Source organism: Microtus pennsylvanicus, chromosome 5, assembly GCF_037038515.1.
Source record: "Microtus pennsylvanicus isolate mMicPen1 chromosome 5, mMicPen1.hap1, whole genome shotgun sequence".
NCBI classification, from domain to species: Eukaryota; Metazoa; Chordata; class Mammalia; order Rodentia; family Cricetidae; genus Microtus; species Microtus pennsylvanicus.
Window position 1 is genome coordinate 85,104,184 of NC_134583.1, and position 22,292 is coordinate 85,126,475.

General features: G+C 50.4%; 1 protein-coding gene across 8 annotated transcripts in view; it reads left to right on the forward strand.

The window, feature by feature from the left end:
- The window catches only part of Shank2 (SH3 and multiple ankyrin repeat domains 2), a 443,257-nt gene that overhangs the window by 106,317 nt on the left and 314,648 nt on the right, over window positions 1–22,292 (forward strand). For all 8 annotated transcript variants that reach the window (XM_075972893.1, XM_075972896.1, XM_075972898.1 and 5 more), the window contains exons 9-10: window positions 20–136; window positions 8,629–8,706. In XM_075972893.1, coding sequence (XP_075829008.1) covers window positions 20–136; window positions 8,629–8,706 — 195 coding nt within the window. The remainder of the gene's footprint in view (window positions 1–19; window positions 137–8,628; window positions 8,707–22,292) is intronic.

Here is a 22,292-nt window from a genome sequence, read left to right on the forward strand (position 1 = left end):
ACTTAGTTTCTTGTCTCAGGCCTGCAGGTACGGCCATGTCCAGCATCTGGAACACCTGCTCTTCTATGGCGCGGACATGAGTGCACAGAACGCCTCGGGGAACACAGCCCTGCATATCTGTGCTCTCTACAATCAGGTCAGTGGAATGCACATCCCTCATCCTAACCCTGGGGTGCACTGGTGGCTGGCCTGGGTGTCTCTGTAACCCTTTCCTGCTGCCTTAGTGGGAACCAGAGACTGGTGAAGCTGTGCGTAGCTCCAGGTCACATCCCAGATCTACAGTCAGCCCTGTGCAGTGCCAATGACCCAGACTGCTTGTTGTTTGGGAGACACAGGAGGAGCTGGGACCGCCTGTTTCCTTGGCTGAGTGCCAACTTTGCTTGGTCCAGAAGCTTGGCACTGGGTAACCCCCTTCTGTCTTCTTTTCACCTGTGGTTAAATATGCATAACAAACTCTCATGGACATTGTAGCCACACAATTCTTTGACAATAAGTGTATTCATGGTGCTGTACAGCCATGCCCACTACCCACCTCCAGAACTTCTCATCCTCCCAGACTGAATCTCTGTCCGCAGGTGAAGCACGATTAATAAAAACTCAGGGTCAGAAATTGGAGTTTAACCTGAAGATCCAAAAAGCAAAAACATCCAGCCACTGGCTCTTACCTTGACCTCAGTTTGAAAGGCAGGCAGTCCTGCCTCCGGGAATCTCAGGAGACTGTGTACCTGAGAGCTGTTTCCTCCCATTTATAATTCTCTCCTAGGGCTGGGATTTAAGGCGTGCACCACCATCATTAAAGGAATGCACCGCCCAGTTTCTATGGCAACTAGTGTGCCTACTGGGATTAAAGGTGTGTGTTACCATAATCTGGTCTGTAAAGTTAACCAGTGGGACTGTTTTACTCTCAGATCTTCAGGCAGTCTTTATTTATTAAAATATAGTTGAAATGCCACTACAACCAGGAACTACTGACCCCTGACCCCTCCCCAGCCCCCATTACCTCATTCTGCTTTCTGCTGGGCTTGAGGACCCGAGGGGCCTCCGAAGACTAGGATCCTGAAGGAGCTGGCCTTTCATGCCCACCTTCTTCCACTCAGCACTGTGTTCTCATGGTCCCTACCTGTGGTGACGAGGGACAGGTGTTCTTCCTTTCTATTTTGTTCCCACATCACTGAGGGATGGGCACTTTTGCTCACCCTCTCTCCCATGGGTGGACACCTGGCTTGTTCTGCCTTTGGCTGTTGTCGTTTGTGTTGCCCTGAACCCAGGTGTGCAGATTCAGGCTCTAGCCTTAGCTTTCTTTGGCCTCCAGGTGGACAAAATCATAAGCAGAACTCAAGGTACCGCACCCCTCTCCCCCAATCCCCTACGTCAGACTCTGGTGATGCGTTCTGGAAGCCCCAGAGGCTGAAGGACATGGTCCCTGATCTCTGAGAGAGAGACGCCTTGGTGGCTGGGACTTGGATCCTGGACCATGACTACCCTGAGGTCGATGTGGAAGAGAAATTAAGATGCATGTCTCATGGGAAGGCTGAAGATAGTGTTGCTCGGAGGGTGTGGGCAGACTGGAGGGTCAGCTTCAGTGAGCAGAGAGGGTATCAGTGTCCTTGGTGCTCAAGGTCAGGTTGACATAGCACAACCCACTGAAGACCCCTACTTTCTTTTTTTCCTTCTCTGACTTCACAAAACCTGAAGCCTGGGACTGGTGACCCGTAGACATGACCCAGGTAGCCCAGCAGAGGGACTGGGGAAATCCTCAAGCCTCTCCCTCTTTTAGGTTGGAGGGATCTCAGTGGCGAGGCTCTGCCGGACAACACTGGGGTCTAGCCTCTAGTTGCTCTTCCAATCTTACAGCCATAATCCTATCCCATTGCTGGCAGTGACTCTGGATGACAACTCAAGCCTAAACCCATACCCAAGTTTGTTCTAGCCCCTAATGGCTGGTTCCAAGTCCACTCTTCTTCCAGCCATCTTCACCCTTGAAAACGACAAACCCTTTAAAACCGTATTCACATGGTCTCTCCCAGTCAGTGCTTCTTTTGACCTTGTTGATTTTGTGGGTGCCTTGCTCTGCAAACCGTGATTAGGCAGGTGGCGTTGGTGTTTCAGCTGGAGTGTCTTGCAGTGGTTCTGACTTGCATGCAGAGCGCATTTACAGCGACAGCAACCCCCAGGTCCACTGCGGAGCTTGGCTGGGGGAACCCTTGCTAAGTGTGGGAATACTCAGCTGCCTTAGAAAACACATCATGAGGCTTAGCTGAGTCTAGGAAAACATCTGCACCCACATCTGCTTTGTAATGATTGCCTGCGGTGGGAAAACACGGCTTAATTTCACTCAGTATATTTCAGGCATATTTTAATCACAAAGCATATAGGAAATCACCGTTTTTGTCACTTAAAGTAATTGTGGTCTTTGAAAGGGAGGCTACAGGATTTTATTAGGCCCCGTGTTCTCAGCTGTATAGGAGATTGGTCCTGATGGGGTCCACTCCACAGACCCTAGAGCTGTCTCCATCCCTGGGAAGTCTCCAGATGGCCACGACTCCCAGGAAAACCTTCCCCCGCCCCATATACTGTCAGTTGGACTAGAGATAGTTGACTTTCCAGGGTCCATTGGTAAAGACCTTCTGCTCTGGTCACCGCCTGGACCCTCCTATCACACGTCAGCTCAGCAACCACAGTACAGCAGGCAGAAGCAGGAAGTCATGGAGAGTGATCATACTGCAAGAAAGCAGTTTATTCAGTGGGTGCAGGGTGATCTGGCCCATGGACTGTTGGCCACGCTGTGGAGTAGAAGCTACCCTGTCTTTCTCTCCCACCTCACTTACAGATTTTTCCCTTCTCGGGGCTGGGTGACTGCCACCCTACAGGCCAGTGAGCCTGAGCAAGAGTGGGGAGAGCTGTCTCCTCCACAAAGCTGGTCCCTCATCAGGGCAGCCTGCTACTGCCCAACTTCAAACGGTATGCCTGTTCTCTGCATTCTGGGACAGATTCATCCTAGGTGACTAAGCTGGATATTAGCTGCCTGCCCTGTGTCACCTCCAGGGATGCTGCATTATTCATAGGCTCTGGAGTGGCTGGCCACACAGCCCCTGACACCATGACAAACTGGGATGTCAGTGAGTGTACCAGAATCTGTCCTCCCCTGGATGGTAGGGGGTCTTCAGTCTCTGCCTCAGCCCTTCCCCAGCCTGTAACCGAGTCTGACTTGTGAGTGAAGCTGTCTCAGCACAGCTCCGAGAGTCAGCCTTGCATACTTTCCCGGAGCTCACAGGAGCTGTCCCAGGAGTGAAGGGTAACCCAGCCTTTGGCACTAAACACGTATAGTCTACAGTCTGTCCCCTCTGTATCACCACTTTGCTGACATCTGTGCCCACGACCCCTGTCTACAGATCTGTGGTCAGTGTGGATGCACAGGCTTGGTTACGGATGGCAAAGACAACACCAGCAACATTATATGGGAAGTGGGGTCAGACCTGATGCTGAGGGACAGAGTTTAGAAGGGCAGGATTTGGGGCAGGGAGAAAAGTGGCCTCAGGGACATAGGGTAGTGACAAGGAGGCCTGGTCCACTGGGCTCTATTGAGTGTAAACTGGGACCTGGTTGTGCAGTTGGGCACCCATATTTTCCTTGAATCCAGGATTGCTAAGAGGCTGAAGTAGAAATCAAACATCTCTGATACCTAGCATGGGGGAAGGGCTCAGCAATTCGAGGCTGTAGTGGTGATGTTGAAGGTAATGATGATGGTGGTAGTGATGGTGACCATGATGTTGAAGGTGGTGTTCATGGAGGTGATGCTGGTGATACTGTTGCTGGTGATAATGAGGTGATGGTGGGGATGGTGATGGAGATGCTATTATGGTGAAGATAGAGGGAATGATGATGAGGATGGTGATGATGATAGTGATGGTGGTGATGGTACTTATGGTGAAGGTGGTGATGATAATGAGGGTGATGGTGTAGTTAATGATGATGATAGTGGTGGTGATGATGGTAATGGAGTGATAATGGTTGTAGTAATGACAGTGATGGCGGTGATATTAAGCTTGGTGGAGATGATGGTGATGCTACTGATACTGATTGTCCTTAATTAGCCGCTCCTTAGATCTGGAAGCCCCAGGTATGTAGAATGCTGTGCATGCTTTATCAATTTCATCAGGACACTTCTAATAAAAACACACTGTGATCAGAATATTCTTTCCTCTCATGCAATCAACTAATTAGGGCTTTGATTGTAAGCAGCAAATTGATTCTAATCTTTGGGCTCTCTCGCCTCATGCTGGCTTCCCAAGAGCTCCAGAGGGAGAAAGCAACACCCTGAATAATGAGGGATCAGAGGAAGCTTAAATACCAAAGGTTACTAGAGCAGCCTAGCTTGTCTAGAAGACAAACACACACAAGCACACATGCATATGCACACAAGCAAACACACACACACACACACAGTCATGCACATGCACACACACAGCACACACACACACAAAAGCACACATACACACACGTAACACACATGCACACAAGCATACACACATACATATGAACATGTACTCCTTCTCTTGATAGTATGCCTTTTGTATCTGTGTGAAGGGAAGTGTTTTCAGTGTGTATCTCTGTGCCTTGCTGGTTTCTCATGGGATATGTGTCCACTCTGTGGCTACTTCCCTGGGGCCATCAGAGGGCCATCATTCCCATAGGCATAGTGGCTGTTGGTCTCTTAGAATGGACTGCTGTCTGGTGATGTAACAAAGCACTTTGATCAAAAGCAACTAGGAGAGGAATGGGTTTATTTGGCTTACACTTCTAGGACATAGTTCATCACTGAGGAAAGTCAAGGCAGGAACTTGAAGCAGAAACTATATAGGAATGTTGCTTGCTAGCTCACTCAGGTTCATACTTAGCTACCTTTCTTCTTTTTAAATAATTTATTTATTATGCATACAGTGTTCTGCTAACATGTACATGCCAGAAGATGGCACCAGACCTCATAATAGATGGTTGTGAGCCACAATGTGGTTGCTGGGAATTGAACTCAGGACTTCTGGAAGAGCAACCACTGCTCTTAACCTCTGAGTCATCACTCTAGCCTTAGCTACTTTTCTTATGGCCTAGGACCACTTGCCTAGGGAATAGTGCTGCCCACAGTGGGCTGATCCCTCCTATGTTAATTAACAATCAAGACAATCACCGACAGATATTCCCACAGACCGATCTGATCTGGGCACTCATTCACCTGAGACTCCCTTCTCAGCTGACTCCGTGCTGTGTCAAGTTGACAGATAGAGCCAAGTAGGACAGATGGTACTGTACAGTCTTTCCTCAGAGAGCCTGTGGATACCACTGACTGGTGTTTCCTCCATACTGGTCAGCAGATCCAGGCTAGGAAGGGTATAGCTAGGCTTCCATTCCACCCGCCCCAGCCTTTGTGGGCTGGATGGAGCTCGGGGGTACAGGTTAAGCATATGAAGTAGCCTGGTCCTTTTCGAGGGGTATACTATTAAGATTGCAAACTTACTTTCTGTCTTTGCCCTTTACATACCAGCCTTTTCTTGAGTGAGTTCATTTTTGGTCCATGGTTGCCACCACAGGTTATGTTCAAGGATAACTTAACCTGGAAATAAGGTCCTGCCTCATGTCTGAACAATGCATGACTCATGACTGTGACATTCTCGTGATGGTGCCTCATGTAGCTGTGCTGTAGGTGTGAAGTCCTGGATTGGTCTTGGTGGCAGTGCTGACCCTTCTGGACAAACATGGACTGCAACTCTGGCTTTATCCTTCTCTACTGTTTGCCAGGCCCAATAGAAACGCACCATTTCCAAGCTCCCTGGTGCTATATGCCCCAGCTCATCCCTTACCCCTACCCATGCAAGCTGCTTTGATGGCCATATTCTCCCTGACATGGTCCATTTCTTCCAGACAGGCCCTATCCGTGTGGCACTTCCAACTCTTCTTCCCAATGGCACTTCTTGGCATCCATGCCTCATACTTCTGGTACCTAGATTCTGTCTTTTAGTGACATCAGCTTTGCCTACCCACAGACTTTGGTGCCTTCTAGAATGTCAGTATTCCCCAGTATCTCACAATAATGAACCCTGCTCACCTGATGCCCCCACCACCTGGTGGCCTCTTAGGAGATCCAGTCCCTGTGATCCTCCCTGCTCTGTAACTGATGTCCTTTTCTATGGAGCTCGAAGCTGAGCTTCATGTGACACCCATCCAGCTTGTCCAGGTCTGTCCCCTATTGGTCCATCTCCACCTGTCCCATCACCCATCCTTGCCAAGGCCTCTGATGCCCTTCCCAGGACCACGGTATTCACGGCTCAAGCCCAGCTGTCACTGTATATTTGGGTCTCTACTGAAAAGTTCTGAGATCTGCCCTACAGTGCCTTCCCCGTGATTCCCCTTGCACCTGGCTGCTTCTGCGATGTCTCTGCATTTGTCTCTCTGTGGGGATCCTGCCACCTTTGACCACAGCTTCTCTTCTTGTTACACCAGGGCTCAGCCTATTGACTGCCAGCCTCATCTTCACCAGACACACCCTGTCTTCCTTTGAAGGCCACACAAAGACCTTCAGAACAGCCCAGCCTGAGTTAGCTGCTGCTTGTGTCCCTGCCCCCCCCACCTGTCCCAAGCTCACATGAACCGTGACGCTCTGCTTTGTCCCCAAGGACTGGCATGGCCATTGACTTGTCTACTTCCTACATGCATGGATGACTGTGACTTCTCAGTCTGTCCCCTCACCTGCAAAATAGACAGGATAACGGCACCCCACAGCTCATGGAGCCTGAGATCGGGGCCCATGGCTAAGTGCAGGGTGGCCTCAGAAAGACTGCCCTCAGGGAAGCTTCATATTTTTAAAGTGTCTCTGAAAATTTGCACGAAGAGAAAACCTGGCAGTAAAATGGTCCTTAGAAGATGAATATAAATTGCTGATGTATTCATACTTCATTGATTTTTTTTTTTGAGGATGGAAACCTGCCAGATAAGACTCAAGCCATCCAAGAGAGTGCAGGGGAATGGTTAAGCTCTGCATCAATGCCTTCGGGCTGCCTGCCTCACCCTCCTGAAGCTTCAGATTGCCCTGGTTTCTCACCTCACCCTTCGTCTCCATTCTTCTTAATCAATTCATGCAAAGGCATTCTCACACACTAGTACTTCCTTCTTGTGACCTCTTGTTACCTCAGTGGAGTTCTGCGCCAGGCAAGTGAAGTGGAGTAGTGAGGGATAGAACACATGCTTGCGCGCACGCACGCACGCGCGCGCACACACACACACACACACACACACACACACACACACACACACACACACACGTTGAAGCATAACTGTTAGTAAGATGCAGAAACCCCTGGCCCTTCAGTTCTGAAGAATGACTGGAACTGTTAACTAAGAATTTGGAGGAGTTCTGCCAGGGTGGCCCTATGATATCAGAGAAATCAGGACCCCCTCTTGGGGTTCTTGGTTTCATTAGTACAGGAATGTAACAGCAGACTCAAATGGAAGCTTTTTATTAGAGTTTTGAAGAAAATCTCCTGGCCAGGCAAGCTGTGAACCTCCGCAGCTGCCTGAGGGAGACTGGAGAGACGGGAAAACCCATGCATGGAGCTCAGACCTGGAGGACAAGCAGCTGCATGGGGACCGGGCTTTAGGAAAAAGTAAGGAAGCCCAGCGTACCAAAGGAAAGCGTACTCAGACTCTGGCCAGCATCCAAAAGGAAGACACAGAAAAGAGGAAAGACTTTTGAGTCCTGAATCAGAAAGGAGAGCAGACTCAACTGAACCATGTGGAGGATCATAGGGCCTCTGCTAGGCAGAGGGAATTCTGGGAAGGAAAATTACAGTATCTCATTAAAGGGATAATTATTCCTTCCATCTCTTTAGCATGGCCCAAAGTAAACCCACCTTCTTAGGGGTGATCTCTCCTTCCTAGGGGTCACTCTTTCTTCCTAGGGATGGGCCCTCCTCCCTGGGGTGTCTCCTCTTTCCTAGGGGTTGCCCCTTAGCCAGACCACTGACCTGCCCAGCTGGAATGGTAGGTCACCACTCAAGCCAGAGCAACTGTATTAGAATGGCCTTGGCAGCCTGGCCATCATCAGAAGGGTGGGTCAGCCTTTTGGGTTGGTTCAATGGGCTCTGGAAACAGCCCCTTTGTGGGTGAGAGTAGAAAGGGCTTCTGGGCTCTTCCCAGGTCCCACCTGGGTGGCTGTGAATAACAGGACCAGGGGAGGCTTTATTCCTAGCCTTTTGTAGGAATGTCCTTGAGAATTAAGACAACTTTGAAAGGACTGCAGGAGCCAGGAGGGGTTGCCCAGAGCTGCAGGGGGCTATAAGCAGCCTTGTGGGTTCTGGGAACCAGTCTTGGGTCCTGTGCAAGAGCAGCACTCACTCTTAACCTCTGAGCCATCTCTCCGGTCTCAGCACCTGACATTTTCACATGGGTTCCTGGGCTCAAACTAGGGTCCTCACACGTGCATGGCAATCACTTTACCGACCTCCCCACCCCCAGCCTTTCTTCGTTCTCCCTGGAAGTACCAAGTCAGGCTTCCTGTGAGCCTGAACTTAGCAGCCTTGTCTCTGGATAAAGTCCATGTCACCAGCTCACAAGCGACTTCCACTTTTCCGTTTGCAGGACAGCTGTGCCAGAGTGCTGCTGTTTCGGGGCGGAAACAAGGAATTGAAAAACTACAACAGCCAGACGCCATTTCAGGTAAAGAGAGCTCCCAACTCCACCGTGGCAGGCTGCCGCTCTGAGGCGGCATCAGGGCCAGTGACTGTGTCCACAGTACCTCATGCGGGAGGATGTGCTGTATGGTTCTGTTTGCCCGTCCACGCAGCCTGCTTCCTTTAGACCGAAAAGTGGGAATAATGCCAAGACTCATCTCTATAGAAAGTTCTAGAAAGGCAATGAAGTAAGGCCACTTTCAGTTCTGTAGCCGTTGGAAAGTGCTGAGTAAATCGTCTGTCTCAAGGAGTGCAAACTTGATGGGCAGGGGTTTGTCACTTTCTGTGTTCTCCCCTCTACCATCCCAGCGGGGAGGGCGAGCAGCCTCCACTGGGCCTTGCCTGGCAGATGACCTTCTGGGAACAAACAACTCAGTTCATAATCGTTAATGAATTAGGAAAAATGCATAGGACACCAAAGGTAACATCTTAACCATTTAAAAAGGTTTGACAAAACCAATTTGGTGGCATTAAGAGCTTTCAGAATGTCGCTCAGCACTTACTGCCCTCTGGGTAAGAGCTCTATCAGCACTCCCAAAGGAGGTCCTGATCCCACTAAAATGCCACTTCTGTTCTTCCCCCACCACCTAGACAGCCGCTCATCTCCCTTCCGCTTCAGTGGAACCTTCTCTTCTGGTCAGTTCATACAAAGGGAAACGTGGGACATGACACTGTAGGCTTGATTTCCAGTGAGGGATCAGCCCTCCATTTATTTGATGTTCAGCATGGACAACCCACATCTCCTGACACATCCCACTGTAGAGCGGCATGTTTCCCATGGAGCTTCAGGCCAGGTTCCCACATTGAGAGATGCAGAAAGGGAGAGATGAAGGGTTTTTCTTGTCGTACAGGATCAGAGGGTAAAGCCCTTTGTTGGTGACCAGGAACCCTGTAATCCTTGTACCCACCATGTTCTAATGCAGCTGCTCAGCCTAGACACTGACCAGTGATGACTGTTACTTGGCACTGAGCTGATGTCATGGTTCTAGAGGCTGTGGTTTGCTGGAAAACAAATACATTCTTCAGGGCTATTCTGGGTCCCCTTTCTCCAGGGGTTTGGAATGTCCTTCCTTGCTAGGGGTTCCAGGGTACCCTGTGCCATTGGTATCATATATATTTGTTTTGTTTTAAGATTAAGGACACTTTGTCTTCTCTAGGGACTTTCTTCTTCATGAGGTCATAAGCAAGGTCCTGGGATGCCCCACTGTAATATCATACACGGTATGAGCTGCCTTGGAAATGTCCACAAGGAAACGAACCTGGACACACACGTGCCCATGCATGGCTGTTCTTAGGGAGTTTCCATGTAAATCTAGACAGGTGTCTGCTTAGCCTGTCCTCACTAGGAGCTGTGGCCCAGTGTCCTCTTTCCTGTCTTCTTAGAGGTGGCCATGGCAAAGCTGACTACATTGTTGATAGGTGTGATCAGTCAAGCCTTTAGCCCTGTCCCCAGCCCTAAAGGGAAAGGCTGGAAACCCCAGCTCTGATTTGCTGCTATCCCTGCGTCAGCCTCAACCTGAGGGAGACTGTGAGCTAAGTTGGTCCTGTCTCATTCTTATGTTTATGCCTAGAGAATCCAAGGGGTATTAAGAGCTCTACTTATAAATGAAGGTAAAGGCTGAATATGTGGTGTGTGTGTGTATGTGTGTGTGTGTGTGTATTCAAGAGCAGGTTCATGTGTGCATAGGTGCACATGCACGTGTGTCATTCCTTAGTACATATTGTCTGCCCTGATTGGGTCTCTCACTTGGTCTTGAATCTATAAATTAGTCTGGACTGGCAGGCCACAGAACCCCAAGGCACCTGCCTTGCACCCCTCAGTGCTGGGTTTGTAGGCACATGCCACCACACCCCCACTTTGTAAAAAATGAGATCTGGAGATCAAACTCAGTTCCTCATGTGGGAGCCGTAGTCTCCCAAGTCCCCAAATATGTATCTCTTGTCCATCACAACAGTACAGGTGCTGGAGTCAGGCAAGAACCTGGCAGTCTGGGGGAAAGTATTGTCGGCCATACTGGCTAGAAGCCTGTTGTTCTCGCCAAGGGCATGTGGCTGGGGAAGCCGCTCATTTTTATGTCTCTGCTCTCCAAAATTCTGCAAGTCTTATTTGGGATTCAGGCTCTGTGTTCCCATAGAAACAGGGGAGTTGAAGTTGTATTTCTAGACGAGGGACAGGAGCCTGAACTACCCAAAATGTGACTGGCAGACGGTACATATTTATGATGGAAAGTAATCGGAGTTGAATCTGCCATCTCGGCCAGGCCAGTTCGCACCACACTTGAATGACAGCCACTTGCAGGTGATGCTGCTTGCAGGTGCTGGGGGAGATGAGGTCAGCCAGGCCACACCCTGCTCCCACCTAGAGCACATCAGGCGGACAGATAGCCAACAAGTAAGCAAACATGTACTATAATATGTCAGGTCTGCTAGACAACAAGAGAGGCAAAGCAAGGTGGGCGAGCAGAGTGAAATGGAGGCTGGTACCCCAGATGACCTTCGTGACACCAGAGCAGAGGCCAGGAGAAAGGGAGGAAAGGACCGACAGAAGGAGGTCTGGAGCTGGTGGCTTCTGCAAAGGCCCTGGGGTCAGCCTGTATCAGATTTTGGACAGCAAGGCTGGCCAGCCAGGGAGGGTGCAGAGCTGGGCACCAGCGGTTGGAAATGAGCAGGACCATAAGGCTTTGCAAGGGCTTTGGATCTGATTCTGTGTGCATGATCAGCAGAGCAGAAGGATGAAAATCAATCATTCATTGTGAGAGCCAGTCACTGTGCCACATGATTGGCAGTGTGGATGAGATCTTAGAGCATGAATGAGTTGTCTGGGCTCTGAGACACATCATAGAGCCTGCTGTCAATATTGGTATGGGACAGTGGAATTGCAATTTTAAGAAATGAGAATCCAGACCTGAGTCCCATAACCTTGTATCCCGAGTGCTCAGTGGAGCTGGGAGTCATTCATTCACAAAGTTGGTCCCTGTGCTGCTCAGTAGTGATGGACGACCTGATAGGATCTACACTCACACCATAGGCAAGTCTCTGGACACGGCTGAGGGAGTGTCTAGACTGGGTTAACTGGGGTGGGAAGATCCCTGAATGTGGGGGGCACCATCCCATCATCTGGGGTTCCAGACTGAAGGAAAGGAGAAAGTGAGTTGAAGCCTCTGCTTCCTGACTGCAGACACAATGTGTCCTGCCGCCATGTCTTCCCCACCATGATGCACTGCTCCTTCAAACTGAACCAGAATAAACCTCCCTCCTTCGGATTGTCACCGTGATGAGACAAGTAACTAAGTTACTGCATTTGTACTCCCAGACGTCCCCCTCCCAACTCATTCGCTCCATGCCACCCTGGCTTCAGCGGCCCAAGCCTCTGCTCTTTCCCAAGCACACGAACACATCCATGCCTCAGGACCTATGTGTGAGCTGGCACCTTTGTAACTAGAACCCTCCTGCAAGCGCCCCACCCCAGCAGGAGCACCTGAAGAAGTCCCACGTTGAGAGATAGCCCACACCATACACACAGTTTCCTCTTTCCATGTGAACACTTTACACTGAAATGGGGACAGATAGCTGAGGATAGCCCACCATTAAAGGGAGGGCAACTCAAGTGAAAGGAAGACTGGACGGCGGATGTGAAGATGGTGGATGGGAACAGACACGACTTGGAGCCTGGAAAGGACCTTCCAAATTGTTCTGACCTGATATCCTCAGTGTGGCAGGAATGGCTATGGCCTCCATAAGAGGTGACATTCAAGGCTCTTCAGAGGAATGCGAGCAAAGAGATAGCAGCAGCTGGAGGGGGACCAAGGTCAGTGTAAAGCTGACTGAGGACTTACCAGGTTCTGTTGACAGAGGTTTCTGTCCTGTCTTGTTCTGCAGCCAGTTAGTCCCAAAGAAACATAAAGAGGCCTACATTAATTATAAACTGGTTGGCCTATTAGCTTAGACTTTCTTATTAACTAACTCTTACATCTTGAATTAACCCATAATTCTTGTCTGTGTTAGCCACGTGACTTGGTACCTTTTATCAGTGAGGCATTCTCATCTTGCATCCTCTGCATCTGGGTGATGACTGCAGACTGAGCCTTTTCTCTTCCCAGAATTCTCCTGTTCTGGTCACCCTGCCTATACTTCCTTCCTGGATACTGGCCAATTAGTATTTTATTAAACCAGTACAAGTGACAAATCTTTACAGGGTACAAGACGATTGTCCCATAGCAAAGTTCAGGGGCTGAACGTGGATTTCCAGAGGAAGAAGAAACATGCAAAGACCTCTCAGGACAGTACCTGAGAGGAAGTCCTGTGGCCCACAGCTGGAAGGCACTCAGAGCACAGTATAATAGTTGACAGATGTCATAACAGAGACAAGTATCCCAAAGGCCCAGAGCTCTAAGAATAGAAATAAAAATGACATCCTAAAGGTTTGCAGGGAAAACCATGGTTTCATAGGAGGGCCAGGCACTTTGGAGACAGCAAGGAAAACTCATTGATAAGAGCTATGGACATTCTTCCCGCACCTCAGGGGTGGGGTGTTCAGTCATGTGATTGGCAACAGATTCTCACAAAGACAGCTCCTGGGGCTGCTGTAGGACACTGCCCCCAATAAAGGGCTAGATTGTCACACAGGGAAACCATGAGCTCAGGGAGACTCAGCCCTGTGGGGAGCCAGATGGCCTCAGGAGCAGTGAGGAAGGAGGAGGTGAGCTGTCGGGGATGACACTGGGCAGAAGGAGCTTGTCTGTGGGCTCGTACTGGAGGAGCTTGCTTTTCCACAGTCGGCCTCTGTCAGAACCCAACAGTAACTAGAGATGAGCAGGCAGATGTTAAAATACGGCCATTGCTCCCTGAAGGGACGCCTGCTCCGTGTACTTACAGGGAACCATCTGCCTGACCGTGGCAGATGTAGGTGACACCGTAGCATGGACACTACATGGTGATTAGCTAATGCCTGACACACTTGTTCAGGGCTGGGGCAAATGAGCAGAGTTTAACCAGAAGACACCAAGGAGGACCACCAGCCACGTTTTCTGTACACTTGGGCAAGAGACATGTGTGAAGCATGACCAGCATAGGTGTGGTGTGTGGTCAGGAATGGGGTGGCTTATCACCAGTGTGAAGGATTTGATTCTCTTAGCCTGGATGTGTGACATAGATGAATCAAAACTTGATTTGGAATTTTGATAATCTCTCACATTTTCACATCCCACCCTTCCACGATCTCCCAGGCATTGCTGAAGAGCAGACAGCTCTTGGGATCGCCAGGGGGTCTCTCTGGCCCAGCCATCTCTGTTGCTCCCCAGCCCGACCCCAGCTTCCTAAGAGGTCTGGGTACCTGCTCAGTCCTCACACGTTTTTGTACTCCGAGAGGAACACCTCAGCTTTTCCAGGTTTCTGGGGGCTACAGCCTGGCCCAAACCCAGATGCCAAAGCCAAGCCTGACCCCTAGCCACTTTCTTCCTGGACCTGGATACAAATGGGCCACCAGCTTCTCCTGAGTCCCCTGGGCCTGGCTCTGACATCCTGATAGCTAAGCCCCTGCTTATCAAAGAGTCTCAGTCTCTCTCTGCCACCACTGTCCCTAGGGACAGGATCTCTCAGGTGTAGGCGACTCCTCTGCAGCCAAGTGACAGAAACCACATGCTCTTCAGCCAAGTGGGACTCCATGCCCCACTCCCACCTGGCCATGGAAATTCCTGTCCCCCTTCAGACGTACCTTTGCAGTAGCCTATTGCTTGCTATGCATGTTTTGCTCTCTGCATGTGGGTTATGAGTAGTTCATGACTCAGTCTCTGCAGCTGGGGCACAGCTGTGTCTTCCATCTCTGTGATCTTGGTGTCCAGCCTCAGATGGACCCTCAGGAAAGAGAACTGGGTAGACAGCTTCTGGGTAAGGAGCAGCCTGCCCACAGCTTCATGTAGTTTCTCATGATACCACTAGGGGGCGGTGCGAGCATGGATCACCTCCGTGCCAGGTGTACAAGAGGAGGAGCTTGAAAAATGCAAATGATTACAGTTATAGTTGGTCCAGAGTTTTAACTCAATGGGATTTAGGATCAGCTAGAAAATGCCTCTGGGTGTGTCTGTGAGGCATTTCAATAGGATTTTTTCTTGCTTTTTAAATTGATTTTGTGTGTGTGTTTGTGTATGTGTGTTGTATATGGGTGTATACACAGGGCCACACACCAGGAGGCAGAAAGCAGAGTCAATTCTCTGTTTGTATTCTTTTCACCTTGTTTCTTGACTCAGGTTCTCACTGAATCTGGAGCTTACAGATCTGGCTACCCTGGCCCGCTAAGGAGCCCCAGGGTTCATTGCATCTCCACCTCCTAACACTGCCATTAAATATGTGCACCTCTGTGCCTGGCTTTTTACACAGTCGGTGGGGAGCTGAACTCTGTCCCTCAGACATGCACAGTAGGTTCTCTCCCTCCGAGCCTTCTCCTCAGCCCCTCTAGAGAGGTTTAGCTCAGGAGGAAGATCCTGGATGATGTCACCATCTCATCGACTGGCAACCAGGACTGGCTACAGAGGAGAACGCGAGCTGAGTACCAGTGTTCATCTCTCTGCTTCCCACTGTGGGTGTGGTGTGATCAGCTGCCCCACACTCCTGGCCTCATGCCTTCCCCACCATGATGAATGGTGTCCTGTGAGCCAAAGCTAACTTCCCTCACATCGCTTTCATTTTTTGTATTTAATTACTTATTTATTTCTGCATGTATATGTGGGTGTGTATGTGGAGGTCCACGGTGTGGATCCCAAGGCTTGGACATTAGTCTTGGCGGTGGGCACCTTCATCCACTGCACTATCTTCTGTTAATTATTCTGTCTCAGCATCGAGAGAAGTCACTAGTATAGTCCTGTGGTGGGAGACCTTCGCTGTAGAGGGGACTGGGGGGATGATGATGACGAAAGGGGTAGGTCTTCTCTCACATACCAGATAGATACCCAGGATTCCCAGGTGTGGCACAGTTTGAATGTCACGGGCATAGTGGGAACTCCATCTCTACCAAAACTATAGAATGTCATTAGCTTCAATCTCTTTCCAGAAGCAGAGAGGTCTATGGGGGACACAGTGTGGCACTTGGATCCCCATTTCATTCCAGTCTCACTGGCTGACCTGGGATATTGTTCATGAAGGTTAAACATGCAGAGGTCGCAGGTCACATCACAGTCGCCAGTCCTTGGCTCCCTGTGTGGCCCATGGTAGATGTCAACCTTCCCCTACGCGGCCTCTCATACTTTCCAGAATGTTCCTGAGTGGCTTTAACAGACTAACCAGGCTGTATGGTACACCGTAGAGAGTGCCGTGGGTCCGTAGCACTAAGCCCAGCCAGAACTGGTCACGTGGCATCTGCAGTCAGGAAGCAGAGAGATGAGGACTGGTGGTGCTCAGCTCACTTTGGTTTTGTTCCTGGGGCCTCAGCTTAGTGAGATGGTGCCGCTGGCTCTTCCCGCCTCAGCCGACTCTGGGAACTCCCTAGCAGGTGTGTAGAGGTTTCTCTCTGTGTGATTCTAGATCCTGTCCAGGTGACTGTAGTAAGCACACCTTGAATCCTTGCACACACTAGCTGGACTGCTCTCTTGTTAGCTCATGTTCCTGAGAACTAGCTAGGCTAGGGACTGGGGGCAGTGTGACGCTCATAGTGGGCAGTGGTTTCTCCGGGGAGGCTTTTGGGCTTGGAGGAGCATTTCTAGTTCTCATAGTAAGATCACCCCACTGGTCCTCTGGGAGCCAGGAAGGCTTTGGGGGTCATGTGTTGGGCATGGCACTCCCCTTTACCACGGCTAGTTTTTCTGGGGGTGTGGAGAGCAGCCAGGGGTCCATGGGCGTTACTCCCATGTCTCTGGATCAATGCTGCATGATCAATGCTACAGAAGCCTCTGTAGGAGTCTTAGCATGGTCGGGACAGTGAGGGACATGTCTGCAGTAGGAGTCCGGTAGAACACTGTGGTCTGGGAAGAAAGATGCCAGGGCTATAGATCCAAGGTTTTCTAGAGGATGGCCACAACTGACAATCACCCTGCAGGAAAGGTCGTGCCAATCAGCAAACCCTGAGATGGCGGGATCAATAGAGTCCTCTTCTGAGGAAGAAGGCAGTTTGCACAGAAGCCCAGTGTTGGCCAAGGCTTGGAAGGCACATCACTCACTCCACATAGGACCATGTGTGGTCTCCTCCACAGGGGGCTGTGGCAGCCCTGGCTGGTGCTTGCCATTCCCCGAGCCTGCATTAGCTTGGAATGAGCTCTCTTATGTGTGAGATGCTTACATCATGGCTCTTGGTTGCTAATGTGGATGGAGAAAGAAGCAGATGAGACTTTTTTTTCATCCATTACATCAAAATGGTTGGATAAAAACGTTGAGGGTGGTTTACACTTGTAATCCTAGCACTGGGGAGGCAGAGACAGGAGGATCCCTAGGGCTCACTGTTTAGCCTGCTGAGCCCCCTTAGTGGGTTCCAGACCAGTGAAGGGCCTCTTTTTAAAAAGCAGGGGCAGAGAGATGACTCACTGGTTAAGAGCACAGGCTGCTCTTGCAGAGGACCTGGGCTTGGTTCCCAGCATTCATATAACAGCTCACAACTGTTTGTAACTCTATTTCCATGGGATCTGGTATCCTCTTTTGCATGCTGCAGCTACTGCACACATATTACATATACACATGCCCACACAGATCCAGGTAAGATATGAATGGCATCTGAGGAAAGACATCATCTGACCTTCGGCCTCTAGGTACGAGCACACACATACACATGCACCCTACACACCTGCACCCCCATATAAGCATCCACACAGTGCAGGGGATGGTGTTAGCCTGTGAGTCTTCTCCATTTCTTGTTAACATTTTGAGAATACGCCTCAGAGGTTTGATATTTAAGAAATGGTATTTATTCAAGAGAGAGAAATCTCAGCCAGCCATGACATTAATAAGGACAAATTGATCTCAATTAGTGAGAGATGGCAGCATTGGGATTAGGAGGGGTCTGTTCCCTGCTGGCTTCAGGGACATGGTCCCTAGAGGATGTTAATCTCAGGCCATCTGTGACCCATTGCCTTCATGTCTGGGTTTTATTTGAAGCTCTTCCCAGAATATGAACAGCAGCTGATGATACCAGCTAGCACTATGGGAGAACTCCTGCCGGGAGTGGGGTACACGCCTGTCATCCCAGCCTTCAGGAGGCAGAGGCAGGAGGATGTGTCAGTCTGAGGACAGCCAGTTCCAGGTTGGCAAGGCTTTCACAGATAAGCTCCCGAGGTGGGAAGGTGGTTCAGTTAATACACCATTTGCCAGACCTGCATTTGAGCCTCACACCCACATAAAGCACCAGGCATGGTGGCTTGTACTGATAATCTCAGTGCTCAGGAGCTAGAGGCAGAAGGGGCTCTGGGACTTCGTAGTCAGCCAGCTTTACCTGATCCCTGAGGCCAGGTCCTTGTGTGTGGTGGTTTGAAGGGGAAATAGCTCCCCAAAAGGCTCAGGCTTTGGAACACTGGTCCCCATTGGTGGCGTTGTTTGGGGAGGTTTAGGAGGAACAACCTTGCTGGGGGAAATGCATCATTAGGAGTAGACTTGGAAGTTTGATAGCTTTGCCCTTCTCCTAGTTCACTCTCTGCATCCGGCCTACTGTTTATGTGAGCTTTCTGCTTCTGGCTCCCGCCACCATGCTTGCCGCTTTCTGCCATGCCGCTCTGTCAAGATACATGAGCCACAATAAACTCTTCTCTCTATCGCTTGCCTTGGTCATGGTGTTTTGGCCACAATGGAAGAGTAACTAAGACACAGTGAGAGACCTGTTTCAGAAAACAAGGTGGATGGCTCACTCCCGAGGAATGACAGACTTGTCCTCTGGCTTCCACGTGCACACACGTGAGCGCATACACACGTGCACCTATGCAAAGAGACAAACAGGAAAATGAGCAACACTCACACATGCATAGAAATTATTCCTTCAGAATTAAAGAGCCCCCATAGCAACTCCTGCTGCCCCCAATTTTGTGGGGATCACACCAGCTGCCTTCTGGGAAGGCGTCATTCAGGGTGAATCTGGTTATTCATCTGTGAGGTACACTTGGCTCCTCAGCTCCAACCTGGCACAGACTATGCGTGTTTGTTGGCTACATGAGTGGAAAATAGTAAGTTGGCATCTAAGCTCTGGAGATGATTTAGCTTCAAGGCAACAGTTTTTAATCTGTGCTTCTCACTGGAAAGACACTTAAGAGAGTGGGGGCACAAGCAGGGGCATGGTGAGGAGACCCTGGACCCCTGGCACTGCACCCCAAAGTGGGCCTGGCTGCCCCTCAGCTGCCTCTGTCATGGTTTTGCTTCATGTTCAGAAAGATGGATTCTCCTAAACTCATCCCTGCCCTTGTACTCTGAGGCCTGACTTGGAAACACAGCTCAGGTCTGTGTGGAGTGGACCCCCAGGTTCCTGGGAGTTGTTTGGAGTGTTAGTGACATGGGCCTCCTGAGGCCTGGATGGCTTCTATTTGTTTCACTGACGGGAACAGCAGGTGCTGCTGACAGTCCTGAAGGCCCCATAGCCCCTCTGCTTCCTCTGTCTGTGTCAGAGAGGCCTCACTGTAGACGAATAATGGGGAGGTGGGGTGCCGAGATAAAAGCCGCAAGTCTGGAAATTAGTATTTCCTGTGGCTCCAGGTAACACAGACAGGTGCTTTCTCCAAGGACCTCTGAGGAGCCAGTCCCTGTTACATGGGGTGGGGGAGGGCTGGGAAAAGGCAGAGTGTCCCCTGGCAGATGTCTGCACAATGCGTCTTCTTCCAAGAACATCCCAGTTTGGGTTAAAGACTATGTTGCCACCCATTGCCAGGGGGAGATGCAGTGCTGTGGAGAAGGGCTTGTGGGTACTGGTGTTGAAGATTGCTCAGCGTCTCTTTCAGGAGTCCTTCAGAACATTTGTTCCGCTAATTTTGGCCTGCCGGGGATGATGCAGGCGTGAAATGCATGGTGTTTTTCATTCTTTTTGTAAAACATTATAAGGGTGATTTTCACTTCAGAAATGTAACAAACATAACGGGGTTGTTGACAAGAGTCCATGAGAGAAAGATATGGCCTGGGGCTGGGATGTGGCTCAGTGGGCAGACTGCTTTCCTGGCACACCATGGGGCTCCATCCCTAGCACAGCAGAGACTGGGTGTGGTGTCACAGGCCTGTAATCCCCAAACTCAGGTAGGAAGAAACAGAGTTCAAGACTAGCCTCTGATAATTAGAGAGTTCAGGGCCAGCCTTGGCCACATGAGGCCCTATCTCAAACAAAACAAAAACAAATGGACATGTGAGAGGTAGGTGAGCATGTGGGAGCACACACTCGTGTGCAAGAGGCAGGTGAGCACTGGGAGCACACACTCCTGTGTGAGAGGCAGGTGAGCACTGGGAGCACACACTCCTGTATGAGTCGCAGGTGAGCACTGGGAGCACACACGCCTGTGTGAGAGGCAGGTGAGCACTGGGAGCACACACTCCTGTGTGAGAGGCAGGTGAGCACTGGGAGCACACACTCCTGTGTGAGAGGCAGGTGAGCACTGGGAGCACACACTCCTGTGTGAGAGGCAGGTGAGCACTGGGAGCACACACTCCTATGTGTTGGCTTGGCTCATAGCGTAGGGGCTGGAAAGCCAACAGCAGCTGTCTGCACGCTTTGGTCTGTGTTGAAAGATTAAGGAAGCCAGAGTTTAACATCGGCAGAGGTTGGTAGCTACACCAGCAAGGCAGCAATAGACCCACCCAGGACAACAACAACAACAACGAACAAACAAATGAAGACAGGCATAGGGCACCTGCCTTTATCTCAGACCTCTCCATGTCGGGGCTCCTCCCTGTTGGAAGGAAGGTTCAGCATTTCTGAAAAAAAAAATCCTCCCAGACATACCCAGAGGTGTGTCTCCTAAGTAATTCTAAATCCAGTCAAGTTGAAATGAAGATGAACCGTCACAGTGAGCAAGGAGCTGAGGTTGGGGTAGCCATGCAGCCTGCAATCCCAGCACTCAGGAGGTGGAGGCAGGATGCCAAGCAGTTCACACAATCCTCTGATATACAGTGTGGGTTCCAGGGGAGAGAGGGGGAGAGTGGAGGGGAGAGAGAGAGAGAAAGAGAGAGAGAGAAAGGGAGAGAGAGAGAGAGAAAGCTGGACCGACACTAAGACGGTGTTTTTGCAATGATGACCAATACTTGCATCTTCAGTCCATTTACCCCTGCATGGTAGCAAACATCTCCACATTCCCAGTGGTTTCCCCCACTTGGTAGCTATGTCTACAGGTCGGCATGGTTTTTCTGCAGTGTCTTCTCTGTCTCAGGATGCAGAGAGAGGCCACATCACTGATTTGTAGATAGAAGCTGCAGATTGTGGGTGGTAGGCCCTGACATCAGTGGGGAAGAGAGGGAACCCTCGGAATCCAAGAACAAGGACAGGGCTGCCTCGTGGTGGCCAGAATTAAGGAATTTCCTCTGAGCTTAATGTGACCTGAGCAATCATGGCTGTGACCTGTGGCCAGCACACGGCAAATATGGCCCTGCAATTTCATAGTTGGCTATGGCCTAATTGCTTCTATACTACAGTGTGACATTGTTGACGTAATAGGATTAATAAATACTATTGTCACGGTACACCTTTGGGCATGTCTGCAAAGCGGGTTCATGTCCAGGCATCTTTGCACTTTTCTGCAGACACGCTTTCTGGTCACCACACAAGCATCGAGTGCCCCACCCAGTGAGCATGGACACCAGCTCTTGACATCACTCTGGGGAGGATGAAAGAGGTGATAAGTCCTTGCTCACACTACTTCTGGCTCCTCCAGCCCCCTGCTCCCCTGTGCCCAAGCCTCAGGCAGCACTGCTGGGATGGCATCCCTGGGTTTTGATCTGCTCCTGTGGCGTCTGCCCACCCTCCCAGCCGAGTCACTCGGTTCCATTCTTCAGCATACAGACTCCTCTCTGGCACAGGCTCGGTATATGTTGTGGGGCCGAAGGTGATGTCCTGATGGCTCAGGTCGGGACTTATTCTTCCGTGAGGACTGCCCCTCTCACTGCACCTGACACATCTGCCTAGTCTTGTTCCTTTTCTCTTTCCTTGATCCTGGCTCTGCCCCCTGGGTCCTACTGGAGGGAACTAATTCCTCCCTTAGGGAGACCCAGTCCCCGCCATCTCCCTTTTTCCTCTCTAGCCCCCTAAAACTGCCTCGTGTTCTGGATAGATGCAAGAAAGAGGATCTTGCCACATCATTCCCCAGGAGGGCCTTTCTGGGGGTGAGGTTGCCCTGGCAACCACACTCTGCAGCCCTCCTTTGGTGCCTTGTGGGCCCTGGGAGTCTATTTCTTCCTGAATCAACCTTCACTAGCTGACCTGGAGTGGCTTCCTATCTGTCGGATGACCCTCTCCTTCCAGACAGTGGGAATTCTGCCCTAGTGGAGCAACACCTAGTGGCCCTGGCTTCTCTCCATAGAGAAGGGCCTAATAGCAAGGCCATCGTTTACCCGGGTTTCAGGCAGGTTGTTTATAACGGGCTTTCTACTACCGAAAATTCTATAGAAAAACAGCAAGGCTTAAAGTAGATCCATGTG